The sequence below is a fragment of the Falco cherrug genome, chromosome 17 (genome assembly GCF_023634085.1).
Source record: "Falco cherrug isolate bFalChe1 chromosome 17, bFalChe1.pri, whole genome shotgun sequence".
Taxonomy (NCBI): domain Eukaryota; kingdom Metazoa; phylum Chordata; class Aves; order Falconiformes; family Falconidae; genus Falco; species Falco cherrug.
The window spans coordinates 2,050,454-2,062,496 of NC_073713.1; the positions used below are offsets into that span (position 1 = coordinate 2,050,454).

At 47.5% G+C, this 12,043-nt stretch overlaps 1 protein-coding gene across 2 annotated transcripts in view; it reads left to right on the forward strand.

The window, feature by feature from the left end:
- Positions 1–710: 710 nt before the first annotated feature.
- UBASH3B (ubiquitin associated and SH3 domain containing B) overlaps positions 711–12,043 on the forward strand; it is a 75,610-nt gene continuing 64,277 nt past the window's right edge. Inside the window, exon 1 of one of the 2 annotated variants that reach the window (XM_027806716.2) lies at positions 711–1,225. In XM_027806716.2, the coding sequence (XP_027662517.1) occupies positions 1,174–1,225 (52 nt within the window). In that variant the 5' untranslated portion in view covers positions 711–1,173. The remainder of the gene's footprint in view (positions 1,226–12,043) is intronic. The other variant, XM_005440206.4, reaches the window with a different exon arrangement.

The following is a 12,043-nucleotide window of genomic DNA, read 5'->3' on the forward strand; positions in this document are numbered from 1 at the left end:
TTATTTGCAGGGTTGTAATTTCACGCTGTTCTCTACAGTCCTGCGAGCTAGGCCTGCTCGGGGAAGATCACTAGTGGTATCTACTTGTCTTTAGAAGTGAAGGGGAATGCAGAGGGGGGAAGCAGGGATGTCAGGAAAGAAACAGAGGGGGCTATCAGATAAACCGCTTGGTTTACAGCCCAAACACGACAAACTGAAGCCTGACCTGACATACAGAAGCAGCAGTATTTGTCACCTCCAGCCCGTAGGAACACGCAGCTTTGGCATGGGAGGGGAGCAGGGGATGGGAGCAGAGCTGTGGCACAGCGGGCTTTCCAGCAGGAAGAGCAGTCCCTGCCCGGGAACTGACAATGCTCTGAGGCTACATGTTCCAAGGGACGGCCTGGAGAGGGCTGAGGAGGATGCAGAAACACAAGATCGAGCCTGGAAATTTTGGATGGCAACTCTTTTTTTTTTCCCTCTCTTGTTTAACCACTAGTGCAACCACATCAAAGCGGCGTCAAGTGGCGGCCAGAGTGCCCGGGGTCCCTGCGCTTGGTGCAGAACACCCGACCTGCCCTCCGCTCTCTCTTGCTGGGTGCTGGGGTCAATATGACACAGAGGTTTAAAAAAAAAAAAAAAAAAAAAAAGGCAAAATAATGTTTTGTGCACGTGCTTTTGTTTTTTAAAGTAAGCCATCGTTTCTGCTTTCTGCGGCGCGCCCACTGCGTGGGTCATTCCCCGAGCCGCGCCCGCGGCGGGTGGGCGCCCCGAGCCCCGGGGGGCGGCGTGGGGCTGGGGCGGGGGCTGCGCCCGCCCGCCCGGGGGCGGCTTTAAGCGCGGGGGCGGGCGGCCGGTGCTCGCCTCCCGCTGAGCCTCTGCGGAGCCACCGGCGGCGGCGGCGTGGGCTGCGCGGGGCGCGCACGTGTGGCGGCGGCCGGGCGGCTGCGCTGCGTGGCTCTACTGCGCGGCTCTGCTGCGCGGCGCGCTGGGCCGGGCGCGGAGGAGGGCCCTGCCCCGGCCCCCGGCGGGGCGCTGGGCGCTGCGGGTGTGCATGGCCCTGCGCGGGCGGCGATGGCTGCGTGATGGCCCAGCGCGGGCAGCCCGCACCGCACGCCATGGCTGCCAAGGAGGAGCTGTACAGCAAAGTCATCCCCCGGCGGAACCGGCAGCACCGGGCGGGCACCATCAAACATGGCTCGTCGCTGGAGATCCTGCTGTCAATGGGCTTCCCCAAAGCCCGGGCGTAAGTCACCAAGCGGCCGCGGCCCCCGGCTCTTCTCCCGGCTCTTCTCCTTTTCGTTCGGCGGCGGCGAGAAGCCCCGGGCGCCTTTCTGCTCGGCTGCTCCAGCGCCGGGCGGCGGCGGCAGCCCCGGGGGCGGCGGGGGGCTGCGCTGCTGGGGATGCTCCGCGCAGCGCCCGGGGGATGCGCGCCCGGAGACGGTCCGGCGCGGCCGGGGATGCTGCGCGGCCCGAGGGATGCGCGGGCTGGCATCGCCCGGCTGCAGGCGGGCAGGAGCGCTGCCCCGGCGCCCCGCGGGGGCGGGGGGGGCGCGAGGTGCCGGGGACCGGCAGGTGCCGTCCCGGGGGGCAGCGGGGCCGTCCCCGCGGGAGCGGGGATGCTGAAGGGCCTCGGCGCTGCCCGAAGCAGCCTGCCTGCACCGCCCGGCAGGCAGCGCTGGAAAGTTCGGGATCGCCAGGGAGGCATTTTTTTGCTCTCCCCCCCCCCCCCGCGTTGCAATCAGAGTTGCCGTTCCGATGCTCTGAAAATGAGGAGCCTGGGCGCAGTGGCTTTGGCTAGCTCGGTCAGCCGGGAGGCTTGCGTTAACCCGCGTACAAGTCAACCGAAGAGAAACGGAGAGCAATAGAAGAAAATTTCTGTAGTCCAGAGCAGTAGTTTCTTCTTGCCTAATTTAGCAGTGCCCTGGTGTAATCTCCCTGCATGTGCTTATGCTTTAAATTAATTAGGCAGCAAACTACTGATACTTAATAATGACTCTCCCAGTTTTAAACATAGTGACTCCTGAAGCGGGACTGCACGCTTTAACGATGCAAATGAAACCGGCGGGGATTTGGATGATTCCTTGAGCTGTTTAAGTTTTCCTTTTGTTGTTGATAGTCAGAACTCAGCGGTTCTGCAGCCTGTCTTTGTGCAGTTTTTTAATAAATGCAGAGATACACACATGCAGTTTTAAGGACAGCTGTCATCTGTGGATTCATGAGATTACCACAGATCCACTAGCCTGTACAGAAAAGCAAATGTGTATTTTCCGTTGTCCTCCTTACACTCCTTATGCCAGTCATGATCTATAGCTTTCTATTGAAATCAGCGTACAGCACTTATGTACAGTGAATGCAAATGGAGGTAGTAGGAGTCTGGTGACTTCATGCCCTGCTCGGTTAGAAAAACAGATGTGCATCTTTCAGTGTAGCTAGAGAAAAAAACAGCTTGATGCTATGAATGAAACTAGTCGTTACCTGTACAACAGTGCCATCAAGGCTGACAGTCAGCCCTGGCTTACCTAACTGTTAGCTGAGGAACAGTCTGTGGTTCAGATTCTTGCCCGAGAAAACTAACATTTGGGAAAAATGGACCCAAAGCGTCATCATGTAAGATAGGGAAGGTTAAACACAGAGAGCAAGCCAGAGAAAGAGGTAAAATATCCCCAAGTGCAAAGAGTTACTTACTGCAAATATAACCAGCTAGACGGGTAAAACTGTCTTGATACCAAATTCAAGATGCTGCGATATAACCCTGTTTGACAAATCAGGTGTCTGCTGAGAGGGGGACCACTTTCCCAATCTGGAGTAGCAATTAGTGCCCCTGTTCCAGCCTGCTGGAAATACTGGAAATAATTCATCATTAAAATTCAGAAATAAAACCAAACAACTAAGTACTGCCACCAAGGGTACACTATGGAATGGCGCACAGGTTCGGAAGTGGGAGAGAGAGGACCGCATGGTAGAAGGACATTCCCTAAAGGTCACTGCTTCCCAGAAGCTGCTTTTTAACTGACAGCATATTACTCTGCAAGTGCGAATGAAAGATATTACAGAGTTGCCAAGGAGGTAAAAGCACCCTGTCTCCCAATGGCAGTATTGAGAAGTAGCCTTACAGTAAAGCCCTTTCGAGTCTTCTCCCAGAATTCAGCCAAACGGGGGATTTCAGATTTCAGATCTGTGCCTGTAGGTCCTGTGTGCAGATACCAGCCAGACGGATACATGAAAGTGGTGACCATCTGTTTGGATGGTTTATGCAAAAAAAAGCTCCAAGTTGTCAGACTAGTCTGTCAGGCATGTCACAAAATGCCATCGCCTTGGCATCGGTGGCCTCCTGGCTTCTTGTTAGAGCCGGGGGTGGGAACTGATTGGGGCAGGGGACAGAGAGGACTGTTGAAGTCAGGGTAATAGACAGAGGAGCTACCTGAGGATCACAAGGTGCTGTTCTCAGATGTGGTATTGAGACAGTACTGAGATCCTGGGGACTCACATCGCCTAACTTCCAGCTTCTATTTCAGGTCGAGTAACTTCATGTACCTCACACCCCTACCAATGGATAGGTCAGCTTTTGTCTCTTCAAAACTGAAATCGTTAATTATTTGATAATATTTCTCCATGTTTATAACAGTAATAAGAGCTCAGATGGCCAGGATGATCCTGGGCTTGACTGCTGACAGGAGCTAAGGATTCTCATGTTCATTGTATTTTTCTGGTTCAGTGTTACTTTGAGTAAACCACTTCCACTCTGTGTATGCTAAAATAAGCAAAGGTGAAAGACTAAATATGATTTCCAAGTATTCCTGGATGGTTAGTATAGACTGGCTCAGTTAAGGGTAGAAAATGGAATGAGCCAGGCTGAAACCAGGAGAGGATGTCATAGGCATTTGTGTTTCAGGTATCAAGTGCAAAACTGCCATGGACCCTTTGTTCAAACCAAGGCATTACTAAACAAGGCTTTTATTTGTCCATCCTGCATGGTTTACTGGGGGACTGGGGATAAAGGGTCCATCAAAGAAGGACTTATCTTTCCTTTCTGAACTAAGACAAATTGAGAGCAGCTATTGAAATTAACAGGGCTGCACTGATGGGAGTGCCCCACAGCACAGAGGTTTTGCCCACTCCCCCACTAAAATCTTTGTCAGCACAGGTGGAAGAGCAGCTCTGTCGTGTGCTCCTGGACAAACTGTCTGTCTCTTTTCCTCCTTCCCAGTAACAGCTTCAATTCAGCAGCGCTACTCTAATTACATGGTAATGCAGTGACATACAAACCACCTTGGATGCATCTACCTGTGGACGGCAATTGCTCAAACCACTGTAGTATGTCATCATCACTTTGGACTATTACCGTGAAGAGCGGTTCTATTTCATGGGTGCTTTTTTTTGTCAGCACACAATCATTATTTTTTTATTTTGCAATTAGCCCATTATATTACGTACTGTCTAGTCACACAGGAGGAGGCTGTTCCCATCCCAAGTAGTTTCTGATTTAGACAAGGAAGGAAGGTGAAGGTGATGTTACGATTCCATTTTGCAGTTTGGGCACCAAGACAAGTATTTTACCTGGGGTCACACAAAGGTCTAACCAGATCCCCAGTGCCTCGAGCCTAAACACAAGAACAGGCTTCCTCTAGAAAGAGATTTCACATAACTATTATTTCCCAGTTGCCCCAAAATATTGTACCTGGTCTTGTTATGGATCTGCGGCCAGTGGCAGCACCCACAGATCTAATCTGACTGCCAGCATCTCTCATTTTTGTGTGATAATCCCTAGGCAGGTGTGGATAGTCTTCCTGAGAGTAAATAGAAGGGGAAGCACAATGGAGTTTACAGGCCACTGAAAACACAGGGGATCACTTAAAGCTATTATGCATGCACAAGCAATTAAAAAAACAACAACAATGCATAACATGTATCTCTGTGAAATGCTAAACATAGGAAAATTTAGTGATGGACTGCAGTTTCTTTCAGGATGGAAGAAGGCCTTTGACTAAACTTAAATTACTAGAACTAATACAGGGACAAGCAGTCAAAATCCTCTAGCCTGCGTGGTGCAGAAATCAGTGTGGCTCCAGAATATGTGAGGTCAGTGATTCACAGTTTTAAAAGTTTCATGTCAGAATTTAAACTCCTCCAAAACATCCTGAAAACCAGAAAGTTAAAATTCCACTATGAGAAAAAAATCCTGCTTTGTTTGTTTTAATTCTGAGTGTGCGTATGTGCATGAATATATAAATATATAAAATTTGAAATGTTGCTTCAGTCGCACAGAGCTCTGAATTCAAGCCCCAGAAGCGATCCAGACCTAAAATAATGAAGATAATTGTCTGGCCCCTGTCATTACTCACTGGGTAAATCGCTGTCCATAAACAGCACACCAAAATTAGAGGCATCACACATTTTTGGTTGCCATCTCTGCGTGACAAGCGTAAAGAGATGAGCGCTGTTCGTCACACAGGTGGCATAGCTTTCCACAACTAACTTGACGTTCCTTTCCATCGTCTCAGCCTTTTCAAAAGGGGGACTGCCTTCTATAGACAGGTCCATACTGTTGGTTCAACGTGTGATGCTGTGCTCCTGGGTGGATCTGCTGACGCTAGACATAATTGCAGTCACTTCCCCCTCATAAAAATGGGATAGACAGGAATATTGTACAGTTTACCATGAATCAGCTTTACCACTTCCCCTAGGCTACTACACATTTCCTCCTTCCTCCCTCCCACAAAAGACCACCTGGGTTTAACTGTGTTCATGGGCATAAAGAGGAGTTAATTCACAAAGCTGTACCACATTTCCCCTGAACCTGGATAGAACCAAGCCAGTCTGATTTTGATTTGCTTTCTCAGTAACTACGAGAATTTAGGAGTATTAAGAGTTTCATTATACTCAAAGAAAAGAAGCTCAGATCCGGTTTACAAACAGTAAAATCTTCTCTTGTGTTTTGAAAATGTTTTCTAGGCTGCTAAAACATGTTTTGCTTAGTAACAGACTTAGCAACATAGCAGTATTTCAGCACAGAAAGGCTGTGAAGTCTCTCATTCCTCTAGGGTTTGAGCTGGATTTGGGGAAAATACTGCATGGAAAAAAAGTGCTGCAGATAATCTGTTGATTTTGAAGCGGTTTCTGTTCCTTCACGGCCTTGCCTTCAGGGTATTAGTTTTCTGTGAATATTCTTGGCTGAAATTCATCCTACTACAAAGGATCAGCCCCAAACATTGTAAGTCCCACTTAAGCCCAAGCTTTAGGAGGGTTTTCATGATTTACAGTGACTTGGCCCGGGGTGTAGAGGGAAACCCCATCCCAAGTGAAGAAGTTGATGGATAGAAATGTCCTTAGAAGCAACAGTTCAGGAGGGCTACATCAAAAGTAGATTTCCATGTTTGTTAATGGCACTGGAGGAAATCTTCAGCTACTGAATAGAAAATCCAAGTGCTGTAGCTGCAAGGGCTTAGGCAAAAGGTTCCCGTAACGCTCTGGCTGTGCTCATCGTTCAAGACAGTGAGATCTGTGCTTGGATACAGCCGCCGGGCTGTGCAGCAGAGGAGCCGCCTAACCAACATCCTTCCATTTCCAGTACTGCGTATCGGCCGTCGGGCGATGGATGGTTTTAAGTAGGAGCTTTGCAGGAAGCGTTTGTGACCTGTTTACACTCAACAAATACTGAAAGGAAGAACTTGCTGGAGGTGCACCCTTTTGGCAGAATGCTCGGACAAGACCTGCTTTCCCTACTGTGACACGCACACCCCCACACCCCACACCCCCCTTCTCTGTGCCTGTTGAAGCTTTTGTCAGAAGTTGTGAGGCGTGCAGCTCTTTGTCTATGCCGAGGTTTAACGGATGAGGTTCTGCATTGTAACTTGAGCAACAGTTTGAGCAATTAACTGGTCTAGTTCATGTATTGCAATTCGTAGGCTCAGCACTGAGGCCTCTGAACAATTTTGTACATCTGTGCTGGAGGGGATCCAACAGGTCTGCACAGTGCAACGGAACATGGATACTGCAATTGAGCTAGCAGCTGCCAGGAAGGTGCACTGGAGAAAGGCTTGAGCAAACATACATTTGGGATGGAGTCCCATGGCTGCTCTGCATATGGATTTTTTTTTCAATTGGCTATTGCAGATTGCTGCTGTGGGACTGAGAGATGATTACTGCAATATTCAGACTGTTATGTGCCAGCGGCTCCACTGCGTTTGGTGTGGGGGAGATCTCTGTGAGGCAGTTCCTTACTTTAAAGGTGTAAAGTGATAAAACGTAGAGGGGTCTTTATTGCCACTGTATAGCCTGGAAAGTGAGGCACAGAGAAACTTAGATATATACGTCAAATTTGTAGTTCAGCTGGCACTTGCACCTAAATCTGTAGAGTTTCAGTCTATTAGCTTAACCACAAGACTTAGATACCTGGTCTAAGTAGAGTATCTGTTTCCATGACATTGTATAAAATTTTCAAATGGAGAGAGACCTTCTTTTATCAGGGGCTGAAGAATTCATTCCTGTAATAAGACCATACTCTAAAATGGTAATGGCAGCAGTAGCACTCCATATTACCTCAGTGATTCAGAATACTGTGTACATAACTGCCATTAATCATATCTGATAGTTGGGATAAGTGGAACAATCAGATAGTCGAGTCTGATACCTACAAAGAAAATGCTTCTGCCACAAACATCAGGAAAATGGTTTGAGAACAGAACATCCCTGTACAAAGACTGCTCACAGTAGAGCCAAGGTCAGCAAGTCACTGCAATACTTGCTGCGTAAGTGCTAGCTGCCCAGAAAGCAAGCTTGCGTGTGTTCAGGGGAGAAAACCAAAACAAAACACCTTTATAGTGCCTTCATGCACCATGCTTCATTGGGATCTCATATTTAAATGTCTAAATAGCATCACCATATGCAGTGAATTCCTGGTTTGGTGGCAAGTCTGCCAGAAGATAGCAATCCCTGGATTCCTAAGATGTGTTTTTCAGGGCTATCTAGCTTTGGCAGACACTGAAGGGATGTCAGCAAGTTTCCTGGTCCCTGAGTACTGAGTTCGTTCTGGTATTAAAATTACATGGTGACAAGCTTGTGCTTCTGTCTCTCTGATGACTTTTTTGTCTTAGAGCAAAGATCCTGAACTTGATCCTACCTAGGAAGGAGGGGAGCTTCAGAAAGCACAACCCAGACCCCACGTGTTACTGACAGACCCTGAAAAATTACTTTGTGCCTTCTGTGTCAAAAATCCAAGCAGTTAATAACTCAACCTTTCGTTATGCAGTTCCCTTTCAAGCTACATTATCAGTTTCAAGTGATACAGATACCAGTCTTGTCTTTTCCTTTTCTGTCCCTTTTCCTCTTGCACTTCACAGACCTGATATTACCGTCAGGAGCCAGTTTCAATTTACTGATGAGATTCTCAAGACAAAGACTTGCTAGAGAAACTCGTGATTTCAGATATCCAGCATGAATGATTTGAATGGAGCCTTGTTTGCATAAAACGCTGACTATTCTTCCCCCTTGGAGGGTTGGTGACAGTGGCAGTGTGTTGGCCTGTTTCTGCAGAATTCTGCAGCATTTCCTTATAAAGTCTTCTGGAAGTTTACCCCTAGATTACTGCTGCCACTTTGCTATGCAAGAGTCCATGCCTAAAGGATGCTGCCAGCCCTCGGGACCTCCTAAAAAAATACACTGACAGAAGTTGGGGGAGTGCTGCTTTTTGAAAGATCATGAGTAAAAGTTTTTAAAAGAATAAAAATTGGTGCTTTTAAATGCCAAGTGCTAAACCTGCTGGCTCCTGATGAGACTTGTGTTTTAAAGTCACCTTTGAAAGTGAATCCTAGGCTCCTAAGTCTTGCTCACACTTGAAAACGTTGCCCTAGGTTTTAACTGGTGCTCATAGTGGATTCACAGCATGTGCTCTGCAACTGCAAAAAGAATAGAGACATCCATGTGTGTGTCTGTACTGCACCAGTCTAATTATCCTCAACAAGCAGAGTCATCAAAAGAGCTGTAGTTTAGCAGCTGACAGCATTTTGGATTCCATCACCAAGACTCGGTGCAGGCTTTGTGCATTACAATGGGGTGCACCGCGGCGCCTGTGTCTTACTCACCCCCTATATAAACAGACCTGAAAAGAATAGGCCTTGGCTTTGCTTGGCATTATTCTGTCCCCCGCCATATCCTATGCTGCCTGGTCGTGCACAAAGGCTGAATCTAGAGAGCAGCGTAAAACGGAGGGGAGAAAAACAACAGAGAGAAATAATAGGATGGGTTGAGGGAACCGCTAAAGTCGCTGCAACAAAGCAGCTGACAAGCTACATAAACAGTGTTTTAGACATCTCGTACCTCTTGTCTGTGTTTATAGGGCACAGGTGCTGCCCTTTCAAACCCACTCATCCAGCAGTTCTCCTGAAGCTTTGAAAAGTCCCAGCCAGCAGCAAAAGCTGCATTTTTAAGGTACTCCTGGGTACCCACAACTCGTGGTATGCAGCTAAGAGATGTTGATCTCGCATACCTAGGGAGCAGGAGCCATTGCTCCTCCATTCCCTGGGAAGCCTCAAGCCTCCCTGTTTTGTTTTTTTTTTACACAGACTCCCAAAAGAATAAAGATTGGAATGGAGAGCAGAGTTGCATGTGCAAGTATGACAATAACCTGACAGGTACTGTCAGGAGCCAAGTGGTTTCTGTGACCCACCAAGCAGCAGCGTAAAATTTAAACAGAAAGCGAGCAATTATAAACTGGAACCTGGATGAGTGACAGATGTGTTTGATGTCTCTGCTTTCCCTAGACGCCAAATTCAAGTCCTTGAGACTGAAGTCTCCTGTCATTGCCAGCACTAATACCTCGCAGGCCAGTCCCTGTCAGCAGGAGATTCGCACGAAAATGCTAGCAGAAGGTTCTGTACGGTGCTGAGCAAAGAGCAGCCCTGAGTAAATGTTGGGATATCTGTCTTCTGTGCTGGAAATGCCCAAAGATAGGTAGCCCTGGTAACACCCTGGCCTTCCATAGCCTGACATCGAAAGAGGTTTCAACCGTATTTTACTCGCACCCATCACCCCTCTGGTATTATCAAACGCAAGGCAAGTGCCACTTTTCCCCCTTTCATGTAGTATTAGCTAGGCTCTGCAGTTCATGATAGTGCAGAATTAATCATTCGGGGTCGGTGACTGTGAAATAATTGCCAGTGTAGAGGCGGGTGTGTTTCAGAGAGATTTTTCATCTCCTGATTTGTAAAAAATGACTATTTTCTTTCTGCTCTACCTAATGAAAAATAGCAAGTTCTTACATGACACAAATCTCATTAATTGCCTGATTCAGCAAAGCCCTTCAGCACGTGCTTCTCATGAATGGCTGAGATCAAGATGTTCGATACATTTCTACAGAGCGTGAAGGGGGATGTATAAAATGGCATTGGAAATACCTGAAATAGATAAAGTGGTACTCTTTCTTCTAAGCTGTTCCTGATTTTATTAAGAGAGATTTAATCTGTTTCATGACGCAGATTTCAAGCCCTGAGTTTGTGCTGACGTGAAACACTAGTATCGTTCTTCCCTTGTGTGGCACCAGTGAGTAGAAGCCCGGTTTTTATCCTGTTCTATGCAAACAGAAAAGGAAAACATCATCCCTGCTCTAGGAGCTGGCAATCTAAACAGGAGCCAGAAAGCAAATACCTCTAGAGAGGAGGATAGAGAAAGGCCAGATGAGGAAGCAGACAGTATCAAGCCCTGCTGACAGGCAGTGATCCCAGCAATGCCTCCAAAATCCTTTACTCCCAGTCGTTACCCATAGTTACAGCGAGTTAGATTGATGGGTGAAATTCACAGCTGCATGAGAATGGCACTGTTATGAACAGCTACTTTGGAATAAGTATTGTTCCCATTTTACAGACAGAAAAATTCAAAATGAGACAATACATCAGGTCGCTTGATGCCAGAGAGGGCACCTTAATTAACATTTGCCATCCACTTGAGACAAAGGGTGCTCCAGAATTGCAGGCTGTAAATGGTGTCAATGATGTCCTGCTACCTTGTTCTACTATTATATTGAATTTATTCTTCACAATCAATATTTCTTTCTGTGAGTAGCTGCCAAGTCCTAGCAAGTGTCAAATCACAATATATTAGCAGTGGATAAATTGCAGTCACTTCTCCCAGGCACCATTCAAAGAAATCTCAAACTAAACAAGAATTGGATCTGGTTCATAGACCATGGGCAACAGAAACAAGCCTTGGAGTAAATGTAACTTACAGCTGCACCTTACAAGACACATTTATATTCCCTTTACAGTCTTCTTTGACCCCCCTCTTGTAGTATAGCTGTATCATAAATGCATTCGTGTTCTAAAAGGCAAAGCCTTCCAGTAGTGTAAATCAGCCCAGCACCATCTATATTGTTGGAGTGATACTAATACACACCAGCTGAGGATCTTGCCCAAAACAACCTGACTTTCATTGCTATGAAACCACCACCACCATTAAGGGAATGCAAAGAGCCTGTGTGTAAATAAAAGTCAGTACCAAAGCCTCTGGGAGAAAACTAAAAAACTCTGGTGTTTCTCGCATGTTCACAGCACATTTATATGTGGGGACCGCAGAGTCTTTTATAAAAAAGTAGTGGCTCCAGCTCTGTGCTGCAGCACAGCTACTCGCTGCCTGGCTGCTGTGTGCTGGGGACCACCGGGGCCTCACAGGGCTTTCCAGAGCTGGTGCAAGTAATAATGTTTTCCCAGGCAGCGCGGGTGCAGCTGACTCCCCAGGTACCCTTGATTATTTGGGTATGAAACACGTCAGCCAAGCGCAGCAGGCTGGGAAGGGGATGAGTCAGGATGGGTCCACAGAGACCTGAGTCGTGCACGCTCCCTGCAGCGGGCAGATAGGTTGTGCTGTGATGGCGCAGGACAGCTGATGCTCTTTCTTTCCAGTATTACAGTGATGACAGGTTCAGTGCTCCAGGAGCATCCATGTCTATCCTGTTTAACCCTCTCTCTTCTCAGAGGTGGTCTCTGCGTACACGAGATCTCCTGTGCAGGGTGGGTTGCAGAACTGGAACCCCTTAGCTGAAACCAGCTGTATGGGGGTACGTTAACTCTCA